A 26,731-nucleotide genomic window follows, 5' to 3' on the forward strand; every position below is an offset into this window, starting at 1 on the left:
AAACACGATGGATTGTATAAACTGATACTGGTAACAGAGATAAGCGAGCCAGCAAGAGTCAGGTTATAAGAACATAAATACCTAAAACCCAAAGTAAAAGGGGTGAGAGTGGATTTACATGAGCTAGTTTAGCTTGTAGGAAGGTAGTGTTTAGTATTCAGAACTGAATAGCTACAGACTGGGTGAAAAGCATATCTGCTGGAATGTTAATTTTTATTTCTTTTAAGTATTTGTGTAACTTTTTTATTATCTAATTAACACTTTCAGTATCTAAAAGATTTTAGATACTAATGGTGATACTTGTCCTATTTTTCATTTAATGGGCAAACTTGTTCATGGGTAAGCCTTAAAAATGCTGATATTAGTTATACTTAGAAAGTATTTTCAGTGTATTAAATAAATTTAATTAGTCATATTATTTAGATATTTAATATTGTTTTATGGACCTCTATTTTTCAAATTTTGAGAATGTGTTTAAATACACTATTATTAAGTTTTATTTTAAATTTTATTTAATTTTGTATTTTTAATATAAAATATCTTGAACCATATATGTGTGTGTAATATATATATGTATACATATATAGAGAGACAATATATATATAGAGAAAGAGAAAGTACACATGTGTACTTTAAAAACTAATTGTATGTATATTAATTATTCTCAATATGTAAATATCAAAACTTGACTCAAGTCCAGGTTAACTGACTTCAGAGCCCCTAGAGTCTTTCACTGGGCCATGTTTCAAAGTCCTGTTCCTACTGGAATTTAAGGTGACCATGAAACTACAATGCAAGTGACTGAACTATTTAAACAAAATGGGCTTGTTCAGTAAGAAGAGATTGATGTAAGACTTTAGATATAGGAGTAAGTGCAAAAGACATACTAGTTGGAGCAGGACATTTCTGTAAAACAAAGGAAACAGAAGAAATAATAGTAATCTACTCATTCAACAGCGTTTGTATATCTAGCATTATGCTTATCAAAATAGCTAGTTGATCCCATTGAATAGTTTTATATATATTTTATTTAAAGTACTTACATCTTTTTCATTTTTAAAGGAGATCTATATGTGTATACACATACACACAAGTACACATATATATGTTGTGAATTCTTGTTTTTTTAAAGGTACTCCTGGAAAATTGGAAAAATATGAGGCATTTCTAAAGAATCACCATAAGAAAAAGATGATAATGGTACGGTATTTGTTTTCATTCTTGAAAAAATATATTTCCACAGAAAATATAATCACTGTAATTGCATAGATAACTTTTTGAAATTTCCTTATAGCTTTTTATCATCTACCTATCTCTGTATTTTTAAAAAATCTGGACTAATTTTCTTTACACACATAATATCAAAGTGTTGGCATTCTCATATCACTAGAAGTGATTTTTAAAATGTATATATTTCATCCTCTTATTATTTAATAATTTATGTTTTATACTTAGTGCAGGTCCCATATCAGTTCTCTTCCTATAGAAAAAATTAAGAATTCCTTTTACCAAACATTCAAAGAAGAACTAACACCTATCCTTCTGAAATTATTCCAAAAAACTCAGGTAGAGGGAAGACTCCCAAGATCATTAGGCCAGCATTATCCTAATTCCAACACCACATAAAGATACTACAAAGAAATAAAATTACAGGCCAATATCCCTGATGAACATAGATGCCAAAACCCTCAACATAATATTAACAAACCAGATCCAACAATTCATTAAAAAGATCATACACTATGATCAAGTGGGCTTTATTCCAGGGATGCAAGGCAGGTACAATAACAACAAATCAATAAATGTGATACACTACATAAACAAAATGAAGGATAAAAATCACATGATCATATCAATAGATGCAGAACAAGCATTTGATAAAATCTGGCACCTATTTATGATAAAAAACTCTCAACAAAAAATAGAGGGCACATACATCATAATAAAGGCCATATATGACAGCCCACAGCCAACATTATACAATGAGCAAAAACTAAAAGCTTTTTCTTAAGATTAGGAACAATATAGGGATGTCTATTTTCACCACTCTTATTCAACATAGTACTGAAAGTCCTAGCCACAGCAGTCAGACAAGAAGAAATATAAGGCATCCAAATTGGAAAGGATGAAGTAAAACTGCCATTATTTGCAGGTGACATGTTACTGTATATAGAGAACCCTAAGGATTTCATGAAGAAACGATGAGGACTGATCAGTGAATTCAGTAAAGTAGCAAGATACAAAATAAATATCCAGAAATCAGTTGCATTTTTACACACCAACAATGAAGTATCAGAAATGGAAACTAAGAAAACAATTTCATTTCCAGTTTCATCCAAAAAATTACATGCCTTAGAATAAACTTAACCAGGAATGTAAAAGGCCTGTAAATTATAAGACATTAAAGAAACAAACTGAAGATACAAATAAGTGGAAGCATATACCATGTTCATGGGTAGGAAGAATTAACCTAATTAAAATACTCATATTACCCTATAGATTCAATACCATTCCTGTCAAGATACCAATGGCATATTTCATATAACTAGAACAAATAATTTAATAATTTATATGGAACCACAAAAGACCCTGAGTAGCACAGAAATCTTGAGAAAAAACAAAGTTGAAGGAATCACTCTACCTGATACCAAACTATACTACAAGGCCATAATAATCAAAACAGCATGGTACTGGCATAAAAACAGACATATAGATCAGTGGAACAGAATAGAGAGCCTAGAAATAAATCCATGCTTTTATGTCAATTAATATTCAGCAGTAGAGGCAAGAACATACAGTGGGGTAAAGATAGTTTATTCAATAAATGGTGTTGGGAAAATTAGATACCTGTAGAAAAATGAAACTAGACCCCTTCTTACACCAGACACAAGAATAAACTCAGAATGGATTAAAGACTTAAATGTTAGACTTGAAATCATAAAAATTCTAGAAGGAAACATAGGCAGTAAAATCTCGGGCATTTCTCATAGCAATATCTTTTCTGATATGTCTTCTCAGGCAAGGGAAACAAAATTAAAAAGGAACAAATGAGACTACATAAAACTAAAATGTTTTTGCACAGCAAATGAAACCAACAAAAGGAAACGATAATCCATTGAAATGGGAGAACATATTCATTAATACATCTGGTAAAGGATTAATATTTAAGATTTATAAAGAACTTATAAAACTCAACACCAAAGAATAAAATAAAATCAATCCAATTAAAAAATGGGCAAAGGACCTTAATAGATATTTCTCCAAAGAGGATATATAAATAGTCAACAGACATATGAAAAGATGCTCAGCATCACTAATCATCAGATAATGCAAATTAAAACCACAATGAGATACCACCTCACATCTGTCAGAATGGCTATCATCAATAAATCCACAGACAAGTGGCAAGGATGGAGAGAAAAGGGAACCCTCATGCATTGTTGGTGGGAATTGAGAGTGGTGCTGCCACTGTGGAAAACTTAAAAATAACCCAGTGATTCCAGTTCTGGTAATATATCCCAAGAAACCCCAAACACTGTTTCGAAAAAATATATGCACCCCTAGTATGTTCATTGCAGCATTATTTACAACTAGAGTCCCGGTGTACAAAATTCATGCCGGGGGGGTGGGGGGGGGGTTCCTCAGCCCGGGCTGCGCCCTCTCACAGTCCAGAACCCCTTGCCCCTTACCACTCGCCTGCTCACTGCTCCTTAGCACTGCTGTGGAGGCAGGAGAGGGTCCCACCACCGCTGCTGAGCTCGCCAGCCATGAGTCCAGCTTCTGTGGGAGCACACTGATTAACAGGGGGCTCCTGCATTGAGTGTTTGGCTCCTGGTGGTCAGTGCACATCATAGCGACCAGTTGTTCTGGTCATTCCACCTTAACGGTCGCTTAGGCTTTTATTATATAGGCTAGAGGCCCGGTGCACAAAAATTTGTGCACTGGGGGGGGGGGGTCCCCCAGCCCGGCCTGTGCCCTCTCGCAGTCTGGGACCCCTTGGGAGATAACGACCTGCTGACTTAGGCCTGCTTCCGGGTGGCAGAGGGCAGGCCCAATCCCTAGGTGCAGCCCCTGGTCAGGCTCAGAGCAGGGCCGAATGGGGAGTTGGGGCGCCACCCCATCATGCACAGAGCAGGGCGGATCGGGAGGTTGCGATGCCACCCTCAGTCACGCTCAGGGTAGGGCCGATTGGGGGGTTGGGGCACTGCCCCCTGTCACACTCAAGGCAGGGTCGATGGGGAGGTTGCGGCGCCACCCCCTGTCACGCACAGAACAGGGCCCATCAGGGGTGTTGGGGCTCCGTACCCTGTCACGCACAGAGCAGGGCCGATCAGGGGGTTGAGGAGCTCCCCCCTGTCACTCACAGAGTAGGGCTGATAGGGGAGTTGGGGCACCGCCCCCTGTCACACACAGAGCAGGACGGGTAAGGGGGTTGGGGCGCCATCCTCTATCACCCACAGAGCAGGGCCGATCAGGGGGATGGGACGCCACTGCTGTCACACTCGGGGCAGGGCCGACGGAGAGGTTATGGCTCTACCATGTCACACACAGAGCAGAGCCCGTGGGGGCGGGGGGGGAGGGGGGTTGGGGCGCTGCACCCTGTCAAACACAGAGCCGCAGGGCAATCAGGGGATTGGGGAGCTCCCCCCTATCAGGCACAGAACAGGGCTGATCAGGGGGTTGGGGCGCCTTTCCCTGTCACAAACAGAGCAGGGCGGATAGGGAGGTTGTGGCCCCGCCCCCTGTCACACACAGAGCCGCAGGGCAATCAGGGGGTTTGGGCGCTGCCCCCTGTCACGCTGATCCCGGTGCCGGGAGGCATATTACCCTTTTACTATATAGAATAGAGGCCTGGTGCATGGGTGGGGGCCGGCTGGTTTGCCCTGAAGGGTGTCCTGGATCAGGGTGGGGGTCCCCACTGGGGTGCCTGACCAGTCTGGGTGAGGGGCTGAGGGCTGTTTTCCTGGGTGGCGAGTGACTGGAGCTCCCAACCGCTCCTTGTTTTCTTCTTTTTTTTTTTTTTTTATTCTGGGCCAGCTTTAGCTCTGAGGCCTCGCTGCTGAAAACATTGATACAAAGTTTCGGTCCGGCTGGGTTTCAGTCCGGCTGGTTTCTGGGGTTTTGTTTACCTTCTTATTTGCAACATAGTACATAGTTGCTTAGAGTTGCAACTGAGAGGCCGGCAAGTGAGGCGGGGAACGTTGGAGTCCGCAGCAAGCAAGCCTCATGTTCGCTTCAGTGCCTGGCTGCCGGCCACCATCTTGGCTGACAGTTAATTTGCATATACTCACTGATTAGCCAATGAAAAGGGTAGCGGTTGTACACTAATTACCATGTTTCTCTTTTATTAGTGTAGATATTTAAGTGTTTGCAGAGTTGATAGATATAATGTTATCAATTTCATACATTTTACTAACAAAGTTTATTTTTTAAAGTTTTTATTCATCTTCATGTTTCTATTATTGTGAGTTGCCTATTTATGAACTTTTGCCATTTTATTTTTTTAATATATTTTATTGATTTTTACAGAGAAGAAGGGAGAGGGACAGAGCTAGAAACATCGATGAGAGAAACATCGACCAGCTGCCTCCTGCACACCCCCCACCGGGGATGTGCCTTCAACCAAGGCACGTGCCCTTGACCGGAATCAAACCTGGAACCCCTCAGTCCGCAGGCTGACGCTCTATCCACTGAGCCAAACCGGTTAGGGCACTTTTGCCATTTTAGCTGTCCTTTTTTATTTCTAAGAGCTCTTTATGCTTTAAAAATATTAATCCTTCTCAGTAATACATGTTATATATATTTATACCACTTCATTGCCTTTTAATTGAAACGTATTTTTTACTACATAGAACTATATTTTCATGAATCTATAATTTTCTATTGAAATTTTCTGCCTTCAGTGCCCTAATATTTAAGAAGGCTTTCTTCATCACACAGTCAACATAATATTTACCATTGTTCTTTTATATTATTCTTACATATTTGTGTCTTTAATCTTTTAATCCATTAAGTGTTTTTTTTGTGTAAGGGAGTAAAACATAAGGACCTTATTTTAGCTTCACCAGTAAATCTGTGTGATTTTCTTCATATAAGTTCTACACACTCTCTGTTAAATTTACTCCTGGATATCTTAATTTTTTTATTAATAATGTTGATGAGATTGTTTTTCCATTATATTATCAAGGTGAATTATTGCTAGCATATAGAAAATTATATTGGTATATGGACATTATTCAACATTGTTTTTCACTTTGTCTCTGACTCAGAATTCTAGTAGTACTTTGTTATTAAGTATAATTTTTAAAGGTTTAGATAGCTATCTTTTTTCAGATTAATGAAATTTATTTTTAGTTTATTAAAGATATATAGCTGTGGATGTAGATGTATATTAGGTATATAGGCACACCTTGTTTTACTGCACTTTGTTCTATTGAGCTTTGTAAATACAGAGCGGGGCAAAAATAGGTTTACAGTTGTGAGTACACGAATTTATTCTTGTTATTATTTATTAATTATTGTATTATTTTTCATAGGAAAAATTCTAAACCTACTTTTGCCTCACTCTATATTGTGTTTTTCACAAATTGAAGGTCTGTGGTAACCCTGCATGAAGCAAGTCTATCAGTGCCATTTTCCAACATTATTTGCTCACTTCAGGAGTCTGTCACATTTTCTAATTGTTGCAATATTTCAGACTCCTACTCTCATATTTTTTATAGTGATCTGTTACTAATGATCTCTGTTACTATTGTAATATACTTTGGGGCTTCACGAACCATGCCCATGTGAAAACAAAATTAATTGATAAGTGTGTATTTTCTGACTGCTCCACTGACAGGCCATTCCTCTCTCCCTCTCCAAGGCCTTGCTATTTCCTAAGACACAACAATATTGAAATTAGGCCAGTTCATAACCCCACAATAGCCTCTACGTGTTCAAGTGAGAGAAAAAGTTGCATGTGTTCCACTTTAAATCCAAAGTCAGAAATAATTAAGCTTAATGAAGAAGGCATGTCGAAAGCTGAGATAGGCTGGAAGCTAGGCCTCTTGCACCAAACAGTTAGCCAAGCTGTGAATACAAAGGAAACCTCTTGAGGAAAGTTAAAAATACTATTCCAGTGAACACACAAGTGATAAGAAAGCAAAACAGCCTTATGCTAATCTGCAGAAAGGTTTAGTGGTCTGTATAGAAGATCAAACCAGCCACAACATTTCCTTAAGCCAAAACCTAATCCAGAGCAAGGCTCTAACTCGCATCAGTTCTAGGAAACCTGAGAGAGGTGTGGAAGATGCAGAAGAAAAATTTGAAGCTAGCAGAGGTTGATTTATGAGTTTTAAGGAAATAGGCTATCTCCATAAGATAAAAGTGCACAGTAAAGCAGCAAGTGCTGGTGTAGAAGCTGCAGCAAGTTATCTAGGAGGTCTAGCTAAGACAGGCTGACTTCTTACTAGGGGCTAATGCAGCTGGTGACTTCAAGTTGAAGCCAATACTCAGTCACCATTCTGAAAATCCTGGGGCCCTTAAGAATTATGCTAAATCTACTCTGCCTGTGTTCTGTAAGTGGAATAACAAAGCCTGGATGACATCTATCTAAAACATGGCTTACTGAATACTTTAAGACCACTGTTGAGACTTACTGCTCAGAAAGACCTACTGCTCAGAAAAAGATTCCTTTTAAAATATTACTACTCACTAACAATGCACACGGTCACTCAATAGTTCTGATAGAGATGTACAAGATTAATGTTGTTTTCATGCCTCCTAACATAACATCCCTTCTGCAGCCCATGGATCAAAGAGTAATTTTGACTCTCAAGTCTTATTTAATAAATGCATTTTACATAGTTATATCTGCCATAAGTAGTTATTTCTCTGATGGATCTGGGCAAAGTAAATTGAAGACCTTCTGGAAAGGACTCACAGGTCTAGATGCCATTAAGAACATTTTTAATTTATGGGAAGAGGTCAAAATATGAACATTAACAGGAATTTGGGAGAAGTTGATTCCAACACTCCTGGGTGACGTTGAGGGGTTCAAAACTTCAGTGGAAGGAGTAACTGCCCATGTAGAAATAACAAGAGAACTAAAATTAGTAGTGGAGCCTGAAGATTTGACTGAATTGCAACAATCTCATGACAACACTTTAATGAATGAGGAACTGATTTTTATGGATGAGCAAAGAGAGTTGTTTTTTGAGATGGAATCTATTGCTGGTAGAGATGCTGTGAAGGTTGTAGAAATGACAACCAAAGATTTAGAGTAGTACATAAATGTAGTCGATGAAGCGGCAGCAGGGTTTGAGAGGATTGACTCCTATTCTACTGTGGGCAAAATGCTATCAAACAGCATCTCATGCTACAAAGACAGTGCTTGTGAAAGGAAGAGTCGGTCCATGCTGCAAACCTCATTGTTGTCTCATTTTGAGAAATTGCTACAGCCACACCCACTTTCAGCAACAGCCACCCTGATCATTCAGCAGTCATCAACATTGAGACAAGAACCTCCCACCAGCAAAGATTATAACTCCCTGAAGGCTTGGATGATGGTTAGCAATTTTTAGCAATAAAGTACTTTAAGATATGTACATTTTTTTAGACATAATACTATTGTATACTTAATAGACTACAGTATAATGTAAACATAACTTTTACATACACTAGGAAACCAAAAAATTTGTGTGACTCACTTTATTGTGATATTTGTTTTAATGTGGTTGTCTGGAGTTGAACCCATAATATCTCCAAGGCATGCCTGTAGATTAGATATAGATAGGTATCCCCTTGCTCAAAAACTTGAAAAAAATCTCCATGTTTTGAAGCAGAGAGGAAAATAATTCACTGTGGTGAATAGCAAAGCTACTTTCAGCTTCAATCTGTGAATATGGCATTTTATATTAATAGCTTTTTAGAAGTTGAACTATTTTTATAATCTTAGGATATACTATTTAATCTGTGTTTTGTAAGATACGATTATCTCTTTTGGCTTTGTTATCAAAATTATACTAACCTCAGAAAATGAGTTAGTTAGCTTTCTCTTTCTTTCCATTCTATAACTAGCTTGTGGGATATTGGGATATCACTTGTTCCTTGTATGTTTGGTAACAGTTGCCTGTGAACTTTTATTGATCTTTTATTATTTATATGTTGCAGAGGGTAATAGTTATGTTGGTAGAAATGCTGTGTGGAAGAAAAAAAAAGAATGCACTCACTATTTACCAAGACAGTGAAGTTAAATTTCAATTTTCTAATATAACAAATGCCTATGTATTTTGACATCATAGCTATGAATACAATGCAGTTACATATTTCATTTGAAAATAAAACTTAAGGAGAACTGTTAATATTACTTGGCACCTCCAGAAATCATAAAAACAAATGCTGTGTGGAAACCAACAGGTTCCATAAATATCAACTTTGGTAGATTGTCAAAACATAATACTGAATGGAAAAAAAGCAATATACCAAAAGGATATGTACAGTTGATATCATTTCTCTAAATTTTAAAAATACACAAAAATGTCTATATTTTGTACATACACACATATATACATATGTATGTAAAAGTATTTTAATGAAATGGAAGGGATACAAACAAGACAAATAATAATGACTATCTCAAGAAAGAGGAACACATGACTAGAACTAGAAATCATTGTGAAAGCAGATCCAAACTTTTATTATGTATATTTATATATAAACTTTGTATATTCTCTTTAAAATAGTTTTAAGCAATACTAAAATATCAGCGGTAATCCTTTCTAGATGTGGGGGCATAGGAATACTGGTAATTATGGTATTCATTATAATTTCTGTGTTTTTAAATTTTTTAAATTTCTGACTTGATAAAAGATGGCTTTCAGAATCTATTGAAATGATCTTAAGATGAATTATACTAACAAAAGTTTTAATAATTATTTAATTGTTAAATATGTTATATCGGGGTTTTTAATCAGGATGTTAGCATGTGTTATTTATATTTTTGTGGTATCTTTCTCAGACTATATGATGAACACCTTGTTTTGTTATTACTCTGCTCTTTAAAAATGTCCAGTGTTTCTTTGCTCCCTGCAGAATAAAGCCAGGTCTTTGAGATTAACATTAACATCTTTCTAAATTTGACCCCTATCTTTATTGACCAGATGTATCTGAAGCTCTCAAGCATACAGCATTCATTATTTGTTTTTAAATATATTTTTATTTATTTCAGAGAGAGAGATAGAAACATCAATGATGAGAGAGAGAGTCGTCGATTGGCTGCCTCCTGCATGTCCCCTACTGGGGATTGAGCCCACAACCCAGGCATGTGCCCTTGATCAGAATTGAACCCAGGACGCTTCATTCCACAGGCCAACTCTATATCCACTGAGCCAGACTGGCGTGGGCTATAGCCTCTTTTTTTTTTTTTTTTACCATAATTGATTTTACTTTCCCTAGTCATTCTTTTTTATTCCTTTGCACACTTTTTAAAATGCCAATAATGTAATTCTCTTAGCAATCTTCTGGTAGCAATCTGTTATTATCCTTTCAAGTGTGTTTTCTATGTCATCTCCTCTACAATAATATGTATTCTATGGTGTGTGTATGTGTAAAATTTACATGTAAGATTAGGTATTCCTGGAGGAAGTAAGGTATAGAAATTAGTAAACAATCTATCAACATGTCTAGATGATCAAAAAATAATGTATATAAAAGGCTACTTAATCTCTATGTAAAGTAATATGGTAAACGAGGAGATAAGCCACATAGATGCTCCTTCAAGGGAGGATCTGTTGCTCTAGCTGCTAGGAGTGCTGTTAGGGCACTGTCAGCCCCTTTAGGGATTGCCTCACCTGTATGGAACTCACGAGGACAAGCTCTTTCAGGAACCACCCACATCCAATGGCTGATCAAGTTGGATGCAGAAAGAAGTGGCTATTTCAACCCAAAGCAGGACAACTATGATGGGTCCTTTCAGCTTTCGAGCCCTTCTTAGGATTATTGGAAGCTGTTAGACTTGCATCATAGCTGACTTCTCCATCTTTCCAACCTTGCCTCTCCCTTGCCTTCCATAGATAATGAATCCAAGGCACTCCCAATAAACATTCTGAACACTAACTCCACCTCAGAGTCTGTTTGCAATGAATCCAAACTGCAGTAAGTAGTTTGTTTGCATTTCTGATATAGCCCTTCTCTCTTTTTGTTCTGTATATATATATATATATATATATATATATATATATATATATATATATATATATCCCTTATTCCACTCTGACTAGCTCTGAGGATAAGGGCCATTTTGTATTCTTGGCATCTAACACAGCAACAGCATTCTAAGCTTCAGTAGGAGATATACACACACATGCATTAACTGAGCAAGTTTATCAAATATAAAAATTCTTTTATTTAGGATTTTAAAGATTTTATTTTAAATGTTTTACAGCTTTCCGATGAAATGGAAACAGCGAAGAATATAGAGGTATTTAAAATTTCTGTTTTTTTTATATTATGTATCAAGGAATTATGTGGAGGTAAAAGAATGTTTGTAATAACAGATTTGGCTATAGAGATAGGGATAGTAGGAGAGAGTTGGGAACAGATATAGAAGCTTTCTTTTAAAAAAAATTTGAAAATGTATTTTTATTGACTTCAGAGAGGAAGGGAGAGGGAGAGAGAGATAGAAACATCAGTGATGAGGGAGAATCATTGATCGGCTGCCTCCTGTGCACCCCATACTGGGGATTGAGCCTCAGTATGCACCTTAACTGGAAATTGAAGGAAATCGAACTGTAACCTCCTGGTTCATAGGTCTGTGATCAACCACTGAGCCACGCCGGCCAGGCAGAAGCTTTCTTTTCCTGCTTAGTCCATTTTCTTATGTAGTTAAAATTCTTGATCATTTGATCAATTCTTAATCAATTTAGTTATGCAATATTATTTCCTTTTGCTTTTGGATTTGGCATGTGAATATATCAGAGTCTTAATTTCAGAGAAACAGATAGTATGAAGATTTTGCTTAGGTGGAATAAATATTCTTCAATTTTCATAAAAAGAAGTAAAATAATTGACAATTAAGTATTTTTCTCCTACTAAGACTACCAATTGAAAAGAGTGAAGTAATTACTGTTGTGTGATATTTCCTCTTTCTAGGGTTGCATCTTTGAAGGATTCAAAACAAATGAGCTTTCTCAACTACCCAGACACTTGGATGCTGAACGAATTTATCTCTTTGTTTTAAAAGCCCATAACTTTGATGTATGTAAATATTATTTTATTTTTGTATGATAAGTTTGGAGATTATGATTTAATGAATCAGAGCTTTATTTAAACATCTGACAAATTAGATGTTTAAGCAAGGTTTAATCCTTTGAGTATTAAGTCTGGCAGGAAAGACTAGTGATGATTTACATCCTGATCACCTGAAGAGAATGTATTAGACTCTGTGTTCCTGCCTCAGGGGCCTGAGGTTGCTAGTGTGCATTGGCTTAGCATGTGCTGGAGAGGTTGTGGAGAAAGGAGAACCCTCATTCACTGCTGGTGGGACTGTAGACTGATTCAGCCACTATGGAAGACAGTAAGGTAGTTCCTCAAAAAATTGACTCGAGTTACCATATGACCCAGCAATCCCTCTTCTGGGAATCTACCCAAAAATCTTGAAAACATTATAGATGCACCCCTATGTTCATTGTAGCACTGTTCACAGTGGCCAAGACATAGAAACAACCAGTGCCCTTCAATAGACAATTGGATAAAGAAGATGTGGTACATAGATACTATGGAATACTACTTAGCCATAAGAAAAGATGAAATACTGCCAAATGCAATAATATGGAAGGACCTTGAGGATATTATGCCAAGTGAAATAAGTCAGGCAGAAAAAGCTAAAGCACCAAATGATTTCACTCATATGTGGGATATAAAACTGAAACTCATAGACACAGACAACACAATGGTGGTTACCAGAGGGAAGGGAGTTTGGAGGATTGTAAGGGGTAAAGGCAGCCAAATATATGATGGTGGAAGATTATTTTACTTTGGGTGATGGGCACACAATGCAATATACAGATCATGTATCATGGAAATCTACACTTGAAACCTTTATAAGCTTATTAACCAATGTTAACCCAATAAATTTAATTAAAAAGAAAACAAAAAAAAAGAAATGCGTATAATAACTTACAAAGATTGAACTTATGGATTTGAAACTCAGAAACAGAAGGTTAAAGAGCTACTGTTTTATGCCCTTTATTTCAGTGGGAATTCACTGAAATAACCGAATTCCCCTTACCTCATCTAAACACATTCCTGTACATACAGGCACAGATTACATTTCTTGATGAACAAAAGTATATATTAGCCCCTGTATCACACTGAACAGAACCTTGGCTAGAGACGATGCTCAGTAAAAATTTTATTGAGCTTTCGGCTTTCGGCTGGGAGGAGGCTCAGGTGCAACTTTCTTCGGTCGTCCCGAATCTGGGTTCATCCGACACCAGCTGCCTCCGCCATGCCGCCCAAGTTCGACCCCAAGGAAATCAAAGTCGTCTACCTGCGGTGCACCGGCGGGGAAGTGGGCGCCACGTCTGCCCTGGGCCTGTCTCCAAAAAATGTTGGTGATGACATCGCCAAAGCAACCGGTGATTGGAAGGGTCTGAGGATTACAGTGAAACTGACCATTCAGAACAGACAGGCCAGATCGAAGTAGTGCCTTCTGCCTCTGCCCTGATCGTCAAAGCCCTCAAAGAACCGCCAAGAGATGGAAAGAAACAAAACAAAAAAACACATTAAGCACAGTGGAAATATCACTTTTGATGAGATTGTCAGCATTGCCCGACAGATGCGTCACCGATCTTTAGCTAGAGAACTCTCTGGAACCATTAAAGAGATCCTGGGGACTGCCCAGTCTGTGGGGTGCAATATTGATGGTCGCCACCCTCATGACATAGACGATATCAACAGTGGTGCAGTGGAATGTCTGGCTAGTTAAGAACTACAAAGGAAAATGTTTCAATTAAAGATCATTTGACAAGCAAAAAAAAAAAATATTTTATTGAATTGAATTGTGAATAAAGGGCCTATACTGGTAATATAGTTAAAAGGAGAAAGCTGAGCCACAAGCATACTTACATACACAAATAGAAATTCAAGAGAACATAGAAGTAATTTTTTCCAACCTGAGTCAATTTAGGAGAAAAAGTTCCAAGTCAGATAATCTGTAGGTTTTAAAATTATTTACTGGTACTGGAATCAAAGAAGTATCACAAATGTAGAAGGGGGGTGGTGTTGAGAAGGTGAGAACCATTTAGCTTTTCAAGCTGGGTTTGGGTTTGTTTTCTTTTTCCAATTTTCAATTTTGAGTTGTTTTTGACTATTGATATATTTTAAAGAATTTGGAATTTTCCTGGAAAAAAAAGGAAGTTAGCGATAATGAACATAACCAAAATTAAGGCTAAGATCAATCATACAATTAATTTACAGTAAAAAGCATCTTTGCTTGAACTATGCAAATAATTTAAGCAAAAATATTTATCTTTCCCCGTATTTCAATTTTCTACTTTTCTTTATGTACTTTACATATGTTCTTTGTAATTAAGAACCAAATCTAAGATGATGCTGTTACCAATGTAAGTGAAAGAGAAGTGCCCCCACAGAATTCGTGATAAATAATAATCTCCGCATAAAAGTTTGCACGATGTGTTTTTGTTGTTGTTGTTGTTGTTATAGACTTGAGGAACAAGAATTTATATCAATGTATTTCATTAAAAGAAATCTTAAACTCTACTGAATCTGGCATTTAAAAACTTTTAGTTGAATAAGATAAAATGATCTATTGAATGTACATCTTTAAACCAAGATTTATAATCTGTAATAGTCATGGTAAATAGACTTAACTTTATGTGACAATTTAGATCCATTGCTTAAAGAAAGCTCTATGTTTAGGTAAGGTGTAGAGTTATAATGGGGTTGATTGGGATAGAAGTCCATGATTGGTGACATCTGTCTTCATTGTAAAAGAGCTTGTAGCATATCTTGAATTTTCGCTATTCTTGATCTATCTTACACTATAATTTCCATATGTCCTAGCCACGTGGTTGCCAAACTGCGGCTTGTGAGCCACATGCGGCTCTTTGGCCCCTTGAGTGAGCTCTTCCACAAAATACCATGCTTGCGCACACGTACAGTGTGATTGAAACTTCGTGGCCCATGAGCAGAAGTTGGTTTTCGGCCTGGGCGAGTCTGTTTTGAAGAAGTACTGTTGATATTTGGCTCTGTTGACTAATGAGTTTGCCGACCACTGTCCTAGCCAAATGTGATTGTTGAAATGTTGCTAATATTACAGATGAATTTTTAAATTATATTTTAATTAATTTATATATAAATTCAAAAACTAATATTTGATTCAGTTATCAAAAAACTTTTGATTATGTTTGAAACAAAATTATAACCATGTATTTTATGAAGTCTAAATATTGATGTAGTATGTATGATGAAAATTTGGTGTTCAAATTGAGATGTGCTATAAGTATAAATTATACAGTATATTTCAAAGGCCTAGTACCAAAAAAAATTGTAAAATATTTAATTAATATATTTTATTTTTTAATTTCTTCATTGATTAAGTTATTACATATGTGTCCTTATCCCCACATTATTTCCCATCCCCCCCACTCATGCACTCAACCCCCTGTTGTCTGTGTCCATTGGATAGGCCTATATGCTTGCATATAAGTCCTTTGGTTGATCTCTCCACTTACCCCCACCTTCCCCTACCTACCCTCTGAGGTTTGATGGTTTGATCGATGCTTTCTCTGTCTCTGGATCTGTTTTTGTCTATCAGCTTATGTTGTTCATTATATTCTATAAATGAGTGAGATCATGTGATATTTATCTTTCTCTGACTGGCTTATTTTACTTAGCATAATGCTCTCCAATTCCATCCATGCTGTTGCAAGTGGTAAGAACTCCTTTATTTACTGCAGCATAGTATTCCATTGTGTAGATGTACCACTGTTTTTTAATCCACTCTTCTACTGATAGGCACTTCGTCTGTTCCCAAATCTTAGCTATGGTGATTTGTGCTGCTATGAACATAGGGGTGCATATATCCTTTCTAATGTAGTCCCATTTGTTTATTTTCTCTTTAGTTTCCATTGCCCTAGGAGCAGTATCAGTGAAGAAATTGCTTCGGCATATATCTGAGATTTTGCTGCCTGTGGATTCTAGTATTTTTATGGTTTCCCATCTTATGTTTAAGTCCTTTATCCATTTTGGTTTATTTTTGTATATGGTGTAAGTTGGTGGTCTAGTTTCATTTTTTTTGCATGTATCTGTCCAATTTTCCCAACACCATCTATTGAAGAGGCTGTCTTGACTCCATTGTATGTTCATGCCTCCTTTGCCAAATATTAATTGAGCATAGTGGTTTGGGTCGATTTCTGGGTTCTCTATTCTGTTCCATTGATCTATATGTCTATTCTTGTGCCAGTACCAGGCTGTTTTGAGAGCAGTGGCTTTGTAATATAGCTTGATATCTGGTATTGAGATCCCACCTACAGTGGGGCCTTGACTTACGAGTTTAATTCATTCCGTGACGGAGCTCATAACTCAGATTACTCGTATGTCAATTCAAAAAGTGAACGAGTGAGACAGGTGATGCTGGGCTGATGTGGCATTCACTGTGACGTTCGCTGCGCCAACTAGCGGTGGGGTATCTGAAGCTGGCTCGTAACCCGAATTTTAGCTCGCAACTCAAAGCAAAAAATCAGCCGAGAGACGGCTAGTATCTTGAAATCTTGTTAGTCGGGACACTCGTAAGTCAAGGCCCCACTGTACTTTGTTCTTCATTCTCAGGATTGCTGCAGCTATTCGGGGGTTTTTTTTTTTTATTCCGGATGAATTTTTGGAAAGTTTGTTCTAGGTCTGTGAAATATGCCGTTGGTATTTAATGGGGAGTGCATTGAATCTATAGATTGCTTTGAGTAGTATGGACATCTTGATGATGTTGATTCTACCAATCCATGAACATGGTATGTTCTATAATTAATATATTTTAAATCAGATGATAACATTTTAAATATATAGTTGATTAGATGTGATTAAAATTTATTTCACCTTTTACTTTTTACTTTTTTAAGGTGGCTACTTGAAAATTTAATGTCACAATAGAGCTCTAGATTACATTTATATTGAACACATACTCTTTACAAAGCCTGTTTAATTAACATGTTTTATAATGTATTTTAATTTTATCCCCATCTGTCCTTTTTTGTAGGAAAAACTTTTTAAACTCTGGAGGATTTATTTTCTCTCAGAAGCCTCTATTGCTGTTTTGCATGATTCCTTTTGGTGGTGGTTTCTCCATAAATTTAAGGTATAATGATATTTTTTAAATTTCTTTTTTAGGTTGATTTGCAGCATATTTCTTTTTTCAGTAGAGGTCGCATTGGTACAAAAAAATTTTTTCTGGATCCTTTCACAGAGCTTGGTTTTTTAGTATTCCACACATGTAAGAAATCCTGTTTGAAATAAAGAGTTCTTTCACAGAATTAAGACTTTAATATGGATTTCAAAGAACCTGGGTCTTCATTTAATCAGAAAAAGATTAATGAAATCAGATAATAAAGTTGTAGCTTTATTTAATATTATCATTTGCTTATAAACAATAAATAAGAACCCCACTGCAAGTCAGTGACATTGAAGGAGGTCTTCATTTGGGAACCAGTCTGCAGATTAGATGGAGAGCGGGTCCTCTGTTGTTTTAGAAAGGTTGACTCTGATTAGGGTTAAAGAGAGAAAGAGGTGGGTATCTGGGAAACAATAAGAGAATGGATGTAAACAGCTCATAAATCTTACTTTAGAAAATATATGAACCTAGAAAAGGTGGTGAATATAAATGACTGCTGTGTAGCCTCTGGATCTGGAAGAATGGAAGATAGAGCAACCCAGGGCATCGCAGTCTAAGCATTAAGAAGGTGTGCCACCCCATCAAGGACACCTACCTTTCCCCAGCTCAAGTTACCCCCAGAAAACTGTCGATGGATCCTCACAGAAATTTCATACCATGAATAAATGGGTGTTACCAATTTTATATATAAAGTATTCGAGTAGTGCTTTAATGTAATTCTAGGTAAGAGTATTTCTGATATTGTTAGGAGCTGAATGAGGCACAGGAAGTGACATATCAATTCTACAAAGGTCATTACCTAGGGAAATTTGTAGAATCAGGAGAATTTCATTATCTTAACTTTCTCTTCTAGATCTGGATCCTGAATTTATGTTTTCCCATGATAACAGAGAGAAACCTTACTTTCCCACTAAATCTGTTAAGATTATATATAACAAGTTTTTGAAGAAACTGTCTAGCATAATACTGATTTTATAACTCGAGTAAAATAAAACTGAGTCACATATAATTTAATTACCAACATAATAAGGAAAAAATCATACTTTAGAATATAGCATGCTTTAGCATGCTGACTCTAAACTTGTGTCAGTTATTGTTATATGATTAATATAAGAGCAAATTTTGTTTCTTTATTGCCTGTAATTTAATGGTAGGCTGCTAATAGAAAAAAAATGATGTTCTTGAACCCAGAAAACTAAAATTGGAGTCTATTTTTCCCATTAGTTAGTGTGAGACTTTGGGCTATTTGAGAAAACCTCTCTGAGTTTCTCTAAAGGCAAAACAAAAAACAGGTAGAAAATAACATAAAACCTGTTTTTTTCTAGGATGGTTGTGTGTTCTAAAAGTGGCATGAGTAAAAAGACACATAATAAACTGTGAAATGCCATAGAAATGTAATAAGGGATGCAATGTAATAGAGTTAAGAGATCTGGCTTTCAAAAACAAGTTTATGAACTTAGTAAATAATGTGACCTTGAATAGTTATTGACCTCTTTAAGTCATTCATAAAGTTTAAAAAATTACCTACTTTATGTGTTTACTGGGAGTGTTATGAGAAAATGCACGTAAAGTTTTGTTTTCATGGAACTAGGTATAGAGTGAGTGTTAAATGGATACATCTATTGTTGTTGTTATTATTATTATTATTATTATATTGATAGAGAGAAAACAGTGTCCTTCCAAAAAATTGAAAAGGGGGAACACTTCCTAACTCATTCTATGAAGCCAGCATTAACCTGATACCAAAGTCAACAGTACTATAAGAAACAAAAAAAATCCTTTCATGAATATTGATGTAAAAATCCTCAACAAAATACTAGCAAATCAAATTCAGCAGCACATTAAGAATATTTCTCTATGACCAGTGGGATTTATTCTTGGAATGCAATATAATATAAGATGTTAAATAGCTTGATCTAATGGATATATCAGTAACCTGAATATCCCAAACAGCTACAGGATATATTTTCTTTCCAAGCATACCATAACATTTACCAAAAAAATGGTCATACCATTTTCCTACTCTGTCTCCTGTGGAGGTATATATGGTATGGACACATATTACTCAAAGACATATTCTGAAAGTTTCTGCTTCGGTAAATTTCTTCATACATGTTAAGTGTAGATTGTGTATTTGAAACATGATAACTTTTTTGACTAATTACATATATATGTATACATATACACACACATATATATATGTGATCAAGAACTGCTATTAACATTATCATTATTATTTTTGCTATAATCTCCTTCCATAAATTTATTACACAAGTATGAGAGCTGTATTGGGAGTTAGGAGACCTAGATTCTAGTCTGGCTCTCAGTTACTTAACTGTATAACCTTAAATAATTCTCTTAATCTTTCTGAGTACCAGTGCAATAACTAAAATAGAAGAACTTAATGTAGGTGATATGCAACTTCCATTTTAGGTCTAAGATCCTGTACATTTGTAACTCCCAGCTCATATGGCTTGCTAATTTCATAAAAGACTACCACTAACATTGAAAATTTTTGGTATTTATTACCATAATGTATTAATGCCAGGGTGCTTCTACAATTGACATCATAAATTAATTTGGACCCTTTAATTCATCTTTATTGCTTAATTGATAGATTGGGACTCTAATTCATCTCTTCATTTCTTAATAAAGCAAGAATCTAGAGTGCTACATTAGGACTTTAGTATAATATTGCCATTATTACCTATATATTTCTTCCTTCTTGCAACATCCTTATTTTGTTTTTAGTTTAGCTCTCATGTCACAATTTTACTAGTTCTAGTTATGACTGTTTCATCCCAATAATTGCTTTACTTTCATGCTGAGTTACTGGTAATGAAAGAATTGGAATGGTTATAGAACAATAGTAGGTAGCTAAGTCATTGGTTGCGTTCTATATGCCAACTACTATAAGAACCTTCATTAATTCATCAAGCATTTTTGTGTTTTCTATGTGCCTGGCACTGTGCTTGAAATACATCATATAAAACATGATCCTGTCCTTACTTAATTTTAAGATATTACTTTAAGATATGTATATATTATCAACATTTGGCAGATGAGGAAACTAGGACTTAATTAACTTGCCCAGGGTAATGCAGCTAATGAAATAACAGCCAGGATTCAAATTCAGGTCTGCATGATGCCAAAACCCATGTTTATTCCACTGCAGCAACTGATCTGCTCTTTAAGAATAGATAAAATTACTGACATTAGGCAAACAAATTCTAGTTTTAAATTGTAATATTAATGATTTTAATTCCATACATCTTTTGTTTTTTAAGCCTGACAAAGAAAATCAAGATTTCTTGTTTGATAGGATTTCAGAAAGTTATGTGACACTTTTCATAAGCATACCTCGAAGTAAAAAGGATGCATTCTTTCAGGTAAAACACAGAAATTAACTGGTTATGCTAATTATTTTTGGAGCTAATGAAGTAGAAAAATAGTTATTTTACTTAAACACATATGAGAACATATTTTGTTACTGTGAAAGCAAAATTTCCTGAAATAAAGTAAGTTATGATACTGTTTTAATCCTTACCTGAGGACATGATTTTATTATTATTATTATTATTATTATTATTGATTTGAGAGAAAGGGAGGGAGAGAGAAAGAGAAAGAGAGAAACATAGATCAATTGTCTCTCGTACTACAATTTGGTTATGTACCCTGATATGTCCCTCACTCCAGAATATTGTATTCCCTTGACTAAAGTTCTTACAGAATCTCCTTAGTGTGATATAGGTCTTTTGTTTGAAGATTAATAATTTGAAAACTATTGACTTATCCTATGTATATTCTTGGTTTTTATATTTATCTAAAAATTGCTTATCAATTTTGTTTTTCTTTACAATATATGTTTTGATCTAAGAGGACTTGAAAAGTTTATGTTATGCCTAAGGACTAAGTCCCTGTTAAGTAAAGAACATGGACAAATTTATGAATCAAATGCTTGTTTTTACTTTGTTCTAATATTAACTAATGAGTAGGGTTGATTGAAATAATTTATATTCTTGAGTAATGTTAAATGAAGATGGTAGGAATTTCATTGGGTATTTTTACATTTAAACATCTAGTGTTTCAAAGCAGAAGTCACATTTAAATACTTTATTGTGTTGACATCTGTAAATCAGGAATACATAGGTATTTTGGAGTCAGTAAATGTTTCTTTTCCATGGGTAAAACAAGCCTAAAATAAAAATAGTTAAATGTCCTTCATAAACAAACCTAATTTGTGAAATATTTATATTCGATCTTTACTTATCTTATAAACATACTAGAGGCCCAGTGCATTTGTGCACTTGCGGGGGGTCCCTCAGCTTGGCCTGTGCCCTTTCACAGTCTAGGACCCCTTGGGGGATGACCACCTGCTGGCTTAGACCCACACCCCAGAGGATTGGGCCTAAGCTGGCAGTAAGACATCCCTCTAGCAGCCCGGGAGTCCTCGGGGGATGTCCACTTGCCAGCGGGGAGCAGGCCTAAGCTGCAGTCGGACATCCTTAGCGCTGCTGAGGAGGCAGGAGAGGCTCCCACCACCACCACTGTGCTGGCAGCTGGCAGCCTGGCTTGTGGCTGAGCAGAGCTCCCCCTGTGGGGGCGCACTATGACACACACTGACCACCAGGGGGCAGACGCTCAATGCAGGGGCTGCCCCCTGGTGGTCAGTGTGTGTCATAGTGACCAGTCATTCCCAGTCTTTCTGCTGTTAGGGTCAATTTGCATATTACCCTTTTATTATATAGGTGCATGGGTGGGGGCTGGCTGGTTTGCCCTGAAGGGTGTCCCAGATCAGGGTGGGGGTCCTGCTGGGGTACCTGGCCAGCCTAGGTGAGTGGCTGATGGCTGTTTTCAGGCTGGTCACAGCCCCTTCAGGGTGTGGGAACCCGCTGGGGTGCCTGGCCAGCCTGGGTGAGGGGCTAATAGCTGTTTGCAGGCTGGCCACAGCCCCTGCAGGGTAGGGGTCCTTCCTAGGGTGCCTGGTTAGCCTGGGTGAGGGGCTGAGGGCTGTTTGCAGGCTGGCCACAGCCCCTCCAGTGTAGGAGTCCCCACTGGGGTGTCTGGCCAGCCTGGGTGAGTGGCTGATGGCTGTTTGCAGGCTGGCCAAGGCCCCTTCAGGGTGGGGGTCCCGGCTGGGGTGCCTTGCCAGCCTGGGTGAGAGGATGATGGCTGTTTGCAGGCTGGCCACAGCCCCTTCAGGGTGAGGTCCCCGCTGGGGTGCCTGGCCAGCCTGGGTGAGGGGCTGATGGCTGTTTGTAGGCTGGCCACAGCCCCTTCAGGGTGGGGGTCCCTGCTGGGGTTCCTGGCCAGCCTGGGTGAGGGGCTGAGGGCCATTTTCAGGCTGGCTAAGCCCCCCAGCAGGGACCCTCAGCCCATGAGGGTGTGGCCATCCTGGGTGAGGGGCTGATGGCTGTTTTCTGGCTGGCCACGGCCCCCAGCCACCCAAGCTCCCAGTGGAGGCTGGCTGGAAGCAGGTATCTAGGATTTATTTATCTTCTATAATTGAAACTTTGTTGCCTTGAGCGGAGCACACAGCGCTGGCGGGAAGCTTGGCTTCCTCCATTGCCGGGGCAACCAAGCCTCCTGCTTGCTCCAGCTCCGTGGCTGCTGGCCGCCATCTTGGTTGGGTTAATTTGCATATAGTCACTCTGATTGACTGGTGGGCATGGCTTTGGGCGTAGCGAAGGTACGGTCAATTAGAATCTTTATCTTTTATTAGTGTAGATACCTACTGTGTCACAAAAGGAAACCAGTAGTGGACTTGGAATGAGATTTGGCTTCATGTCTGGAATCTGCTACTAATTTTCTGAGGGATCTTGTTAAGACATTCAGTCTCAGTTCTACAGCTGGTTGTCTATCAGAAAAAGATGATCATATTTCTGATTCATAAATTATTGTTTTGTAGAACAATGATGTTCTCAAAGATAGACTGAAATTTTGTCTGCTAATACTGAATTGTTTTTAATGCATTTTATTGATTTTTTACAGAGAGGAAAGGAGAGGGATAGAGAGATAGAAACATCGATGAGAGAGAAACATTGATCAGCTGCCTTCTGCACACTCCCTACTGGGTATGTGCCTGCAACCAAGGTACATGCCCTTGACCAGAATCGAACCTGGGACCCTTGAGTCTGCAGGCCGACGCTCTATCCACTAAGCCAAACCAGTTAGGGCTAATATTGAATTTTTTTTCTTATTTGCAAGAAATAATTAATAGCTAGGATTTGAGCTAATTAAATCATCTAAAGGTGACAAAAACAACTGTTTCTCTCTCCATCATCTTTCTTTGCTTGGGAACCAGGCCACCTCCCTACAGGTTTATCCCCTTCAGAGCAATTTAAATGGAAGTGGAACCTTATCTCTCATTGAGCAATTTCCATTATTTTAACTCATTCAGATAAGTGGGGGTTTTGTTACTATTAGCTCATCTGACTTATCATACCTAAGGAAGATAAATTTATTAATTTTAAAGAATAAAAACTTATCTTCAGATCTTATTATTCATACACTAGAGGCCCAGTGCACGAATTCGTGCACAGATGGGGTTTGGCTGGTTTGCCCCGATCGGGGCCAATCAGGCTGTCCAACCTGGGGGAGGGGCTGCAGGCAGTTGGCCAGCTGACCCACCCCCTGGTCAAACTCCTGGTTGAATTCCTGGTCGAGGGGACAATTTGCATATTAGCCTTTTATTATATAGGATATTAACTGAATCTAAACATATTTACTGTGGCTTTTACTTCCCTCTCTTCCCATATTGTACAAAGATATTCCTTTAGAAATTTTTCCCAACACAATTTGATACTTGATCTCTTTTTCCCTTAATATCCTGAAGGTGAGGTGCTCACAGAAAACTTTTAGAGATTTCCCTTTTTCACCATGTGCAACATTTAATTTTAATCATTAGTTTTATCCTCTTCAGAGCTATTTAAGTGGAAGTGGTTTTATGTACCACAAATAAAATATGTGATTCTTTCTGGTAGTAAAATGTTCATGGTTCATTCAATAAAGTTAAAAATATCAATATATTAGAGCATTCTCTCTCATCCCTGCCCCCCTCCCAAAATAATCATTGAGTTCTTCAAATAAAACCATCACTTACAAGCAAATGTGAACAATAATGGATTCGGTGACTCTATTACTTTCCTACTGTTGCTAAAACACATTGTCACAAACTTAGTGGCTTATAAGAGCAGAAATTAATTGTCTAACAATTGGGCCAGAAGTCCAAAACATGTCTTTTTTAAAAATTTGTCTTGCCCTAACCGGTTTGGCTCAGTGGATACAGCGTCAGCCTGCGGACTCAAGGGTCCTGGGTTCGATTCTGGTCAGGGGCATGTACCTTGGCTGTGGGCATATTCCCAGTGGGGGGCGTGCAGGAGGTGGCTGTTCGATGTTTCTCGCTCATCGATGTTTCTAACTCTCTGTCCCTCTCCCTTCCTCTCTGTAAAAAATCAATAAAATATATATATAAAAAAATTTGTCTTTATTGTTGACAGTATTATAGATGTTCCTTTTTTTCCCCATTGATCCCCTCCATCTTGCACCTATTCCTCCCAGGCCTTAACCACACTATTATCTATGTCTATGGGGTATGCATATCCTATGTAATAAGAGAGAAACATGCAAATTAACCATCCCTTCACTACGCTCAAGCCATGCCCACAAGCCACGCCCACCAGCCATGCCCCCCAGCCAATCTGAGTGACTATGAAAATTATCTGACAAAGATGGCGGTTAATTTGCATACACAGGTGTCAAGCACGCCAGAAGATGACGGCGGCCATGGCTGTGGGCGGCCGGAACTTTCGCTGGTCGGGGAGGTGCGGCCGCCAGTGCCTAGTCACGCCTATGGACTCCCAGGACTTTGCCAGCAGAGAGCAGGAGGTTTTGAGGACTTGGCAGAGCGGTAGACAGCTGGACATAGAGCAGAGCAAGAGAGAGAGGGTGGCTTGGAGGGCGCAGCTCCCTCTGTCACCCCAGCCTCCTCATCACAGCTGTGGAAAGAGGGAGAAGGAAGTCCCACCCCCACAGAATCAGCCGGAATCAGCCATTGGTCAGACAGCTCTCAGTGGCCTAATAGACAGGACTCTCATTCACCTGCATCTCAGACCACGACAGTAGAGAGGTGGGACTGTGTCTAAAGAACAACTATTGATACAATGTAACTCTGCAGCCGAAAGATGCTGTCATTATTGACAGAAAGTATCTGCAGAGCAGCGTGTGTCAAATCCTGAAAGAAGGTAGTGCCTGCGACAGGATGTATCTGAACACCTGCTACTGGAAAAATGCTGCTCTGATGCCGAAAAACACTGGTGTTATCGATAAAAAATGTCTAAAGACCAGCGTGCCTTTGAAGTTGAAAGAAGGCGACGACAGAATATGTTGAGAGAACAGTCATCAACAAGTACTACCAATACCGGTAGGAACTGCCTTCTCAGCGAAAATGGAGTACATGAGGATGCAATTCTCGAACATAGTTGTGGTGGAATGACTGCTCGATGTGAATTTTGCCTATCACTAAATTTCTCGGATGAAAAACCATCTGATGGGAAATTTACTTGATGTTGTAGCAAAGGGAAAGTCTGTCCAAATGATATACATTTTCCAGATTACCCGGCATATTTAAAAAGATTAATGACAAAGGAAGATTCTGACAGTAAACATTTCATGGAAAATATTCATTCCATAAATAGTTTTTTTGCTTTTGCTTCCATGGGTGCAAATATTGCATTGCCATCAGGATGTGGGCCATACTGTTTTAGAATAAACGGACAAGTTTATCACCGTACTGGAACTTTACATCCTTTGGATGATGTTTCTCAGAAGTTTGCTCAACTCCATATTTTGGATACAGCTGAAGCTACAAGTAAAAGATTAGCAATGCCAGAAAACCAGGACTGCTCAGAAAGACTCATGATCAACATCAACAACCTCATGCATGACATAAATGAATTAACAAAATCATACAAGATGCTACATGAGGTAGAAAAGGAAGCCCAATCTGAAGTAGCAACAAAAGGTATTGCTCCCATCAAGGTAAGAATGGCGATTAAATACAATCGCGACAGTGACCTGGGTAGATATAATTCTCCCCGTATAACCGAGGTTGCTGTCATATTCAGAAACGAAGATGGAGCACCTCCTTTTGAAAGGGACTTGCTCATTCATTGTAAACCAGATCCCAATAATCCAAATGCCACTAAAATGAAACAAATCAGTATCCTGTTTCCTACATTAGATGCAATGACGTATCCTATTCTTTTTCCACATGGTGAACAAGGCTGGGGAACAGATATTGCATTAAGACTCAGAGATGACAGTGTAATCGACAATAATACTAGA

General features: G+C 37.9%; 1 protein-coding gene and 1 pseudogene across 1 annotated transcript in view; both read left to right on the plus strand.

Annotated features, from left to right (window-relative positions):
• Window positions 1–26,731, plus strand: part of FAM227B (family with sequence similarity 227 member B) — a 204,156-nt gene that overhangs the window by 17,197 nt on the left and 160,228 nt on the right. The window contains exons 6-10 of the mRNA XM_023751674.1: window positions 1,133–1,200; window positions 11,426–11,461; window positions 12,133–12,237; window positions 17,255–17,353; window positions 20,674–20,775. Coding sequence (XP_023607442.1) covers window positions 1,133–1,200; window positions 11,426–11,461; window positions 12,133–12,237; window positions 17,255–17,353; window positions 20,674–20,775 — 410 coding nt within the window. The remainder of the gene's footprint in view (window positions 1–1,132; window positions 1,201–11,425; window positions 11,462–12,132; window positions 12,238–17,254; window positions 17,354–20,673; window positions 20,776–26,731) is intronic.
• LOC102429164 lies at window positions 13,417–14,025 on the plus strand (annotated as a pseudogene).

The sequence above is a fragment of the Myotis lucifugus genome, unplaced genomic scaffold (genome assembly GCF_000147115.1).
Source record: "Myotis lucifugus unplaced genomic scaffold, Myoluc2.0 scaffold_23, whole genome shotgun sequence".
Lineage (NCBI taxonomy): Eukaryota > Metazoa > Chordata > Mammalia > Chiroptera > Vespertilionidae > Myotis > Myotis lucifugus.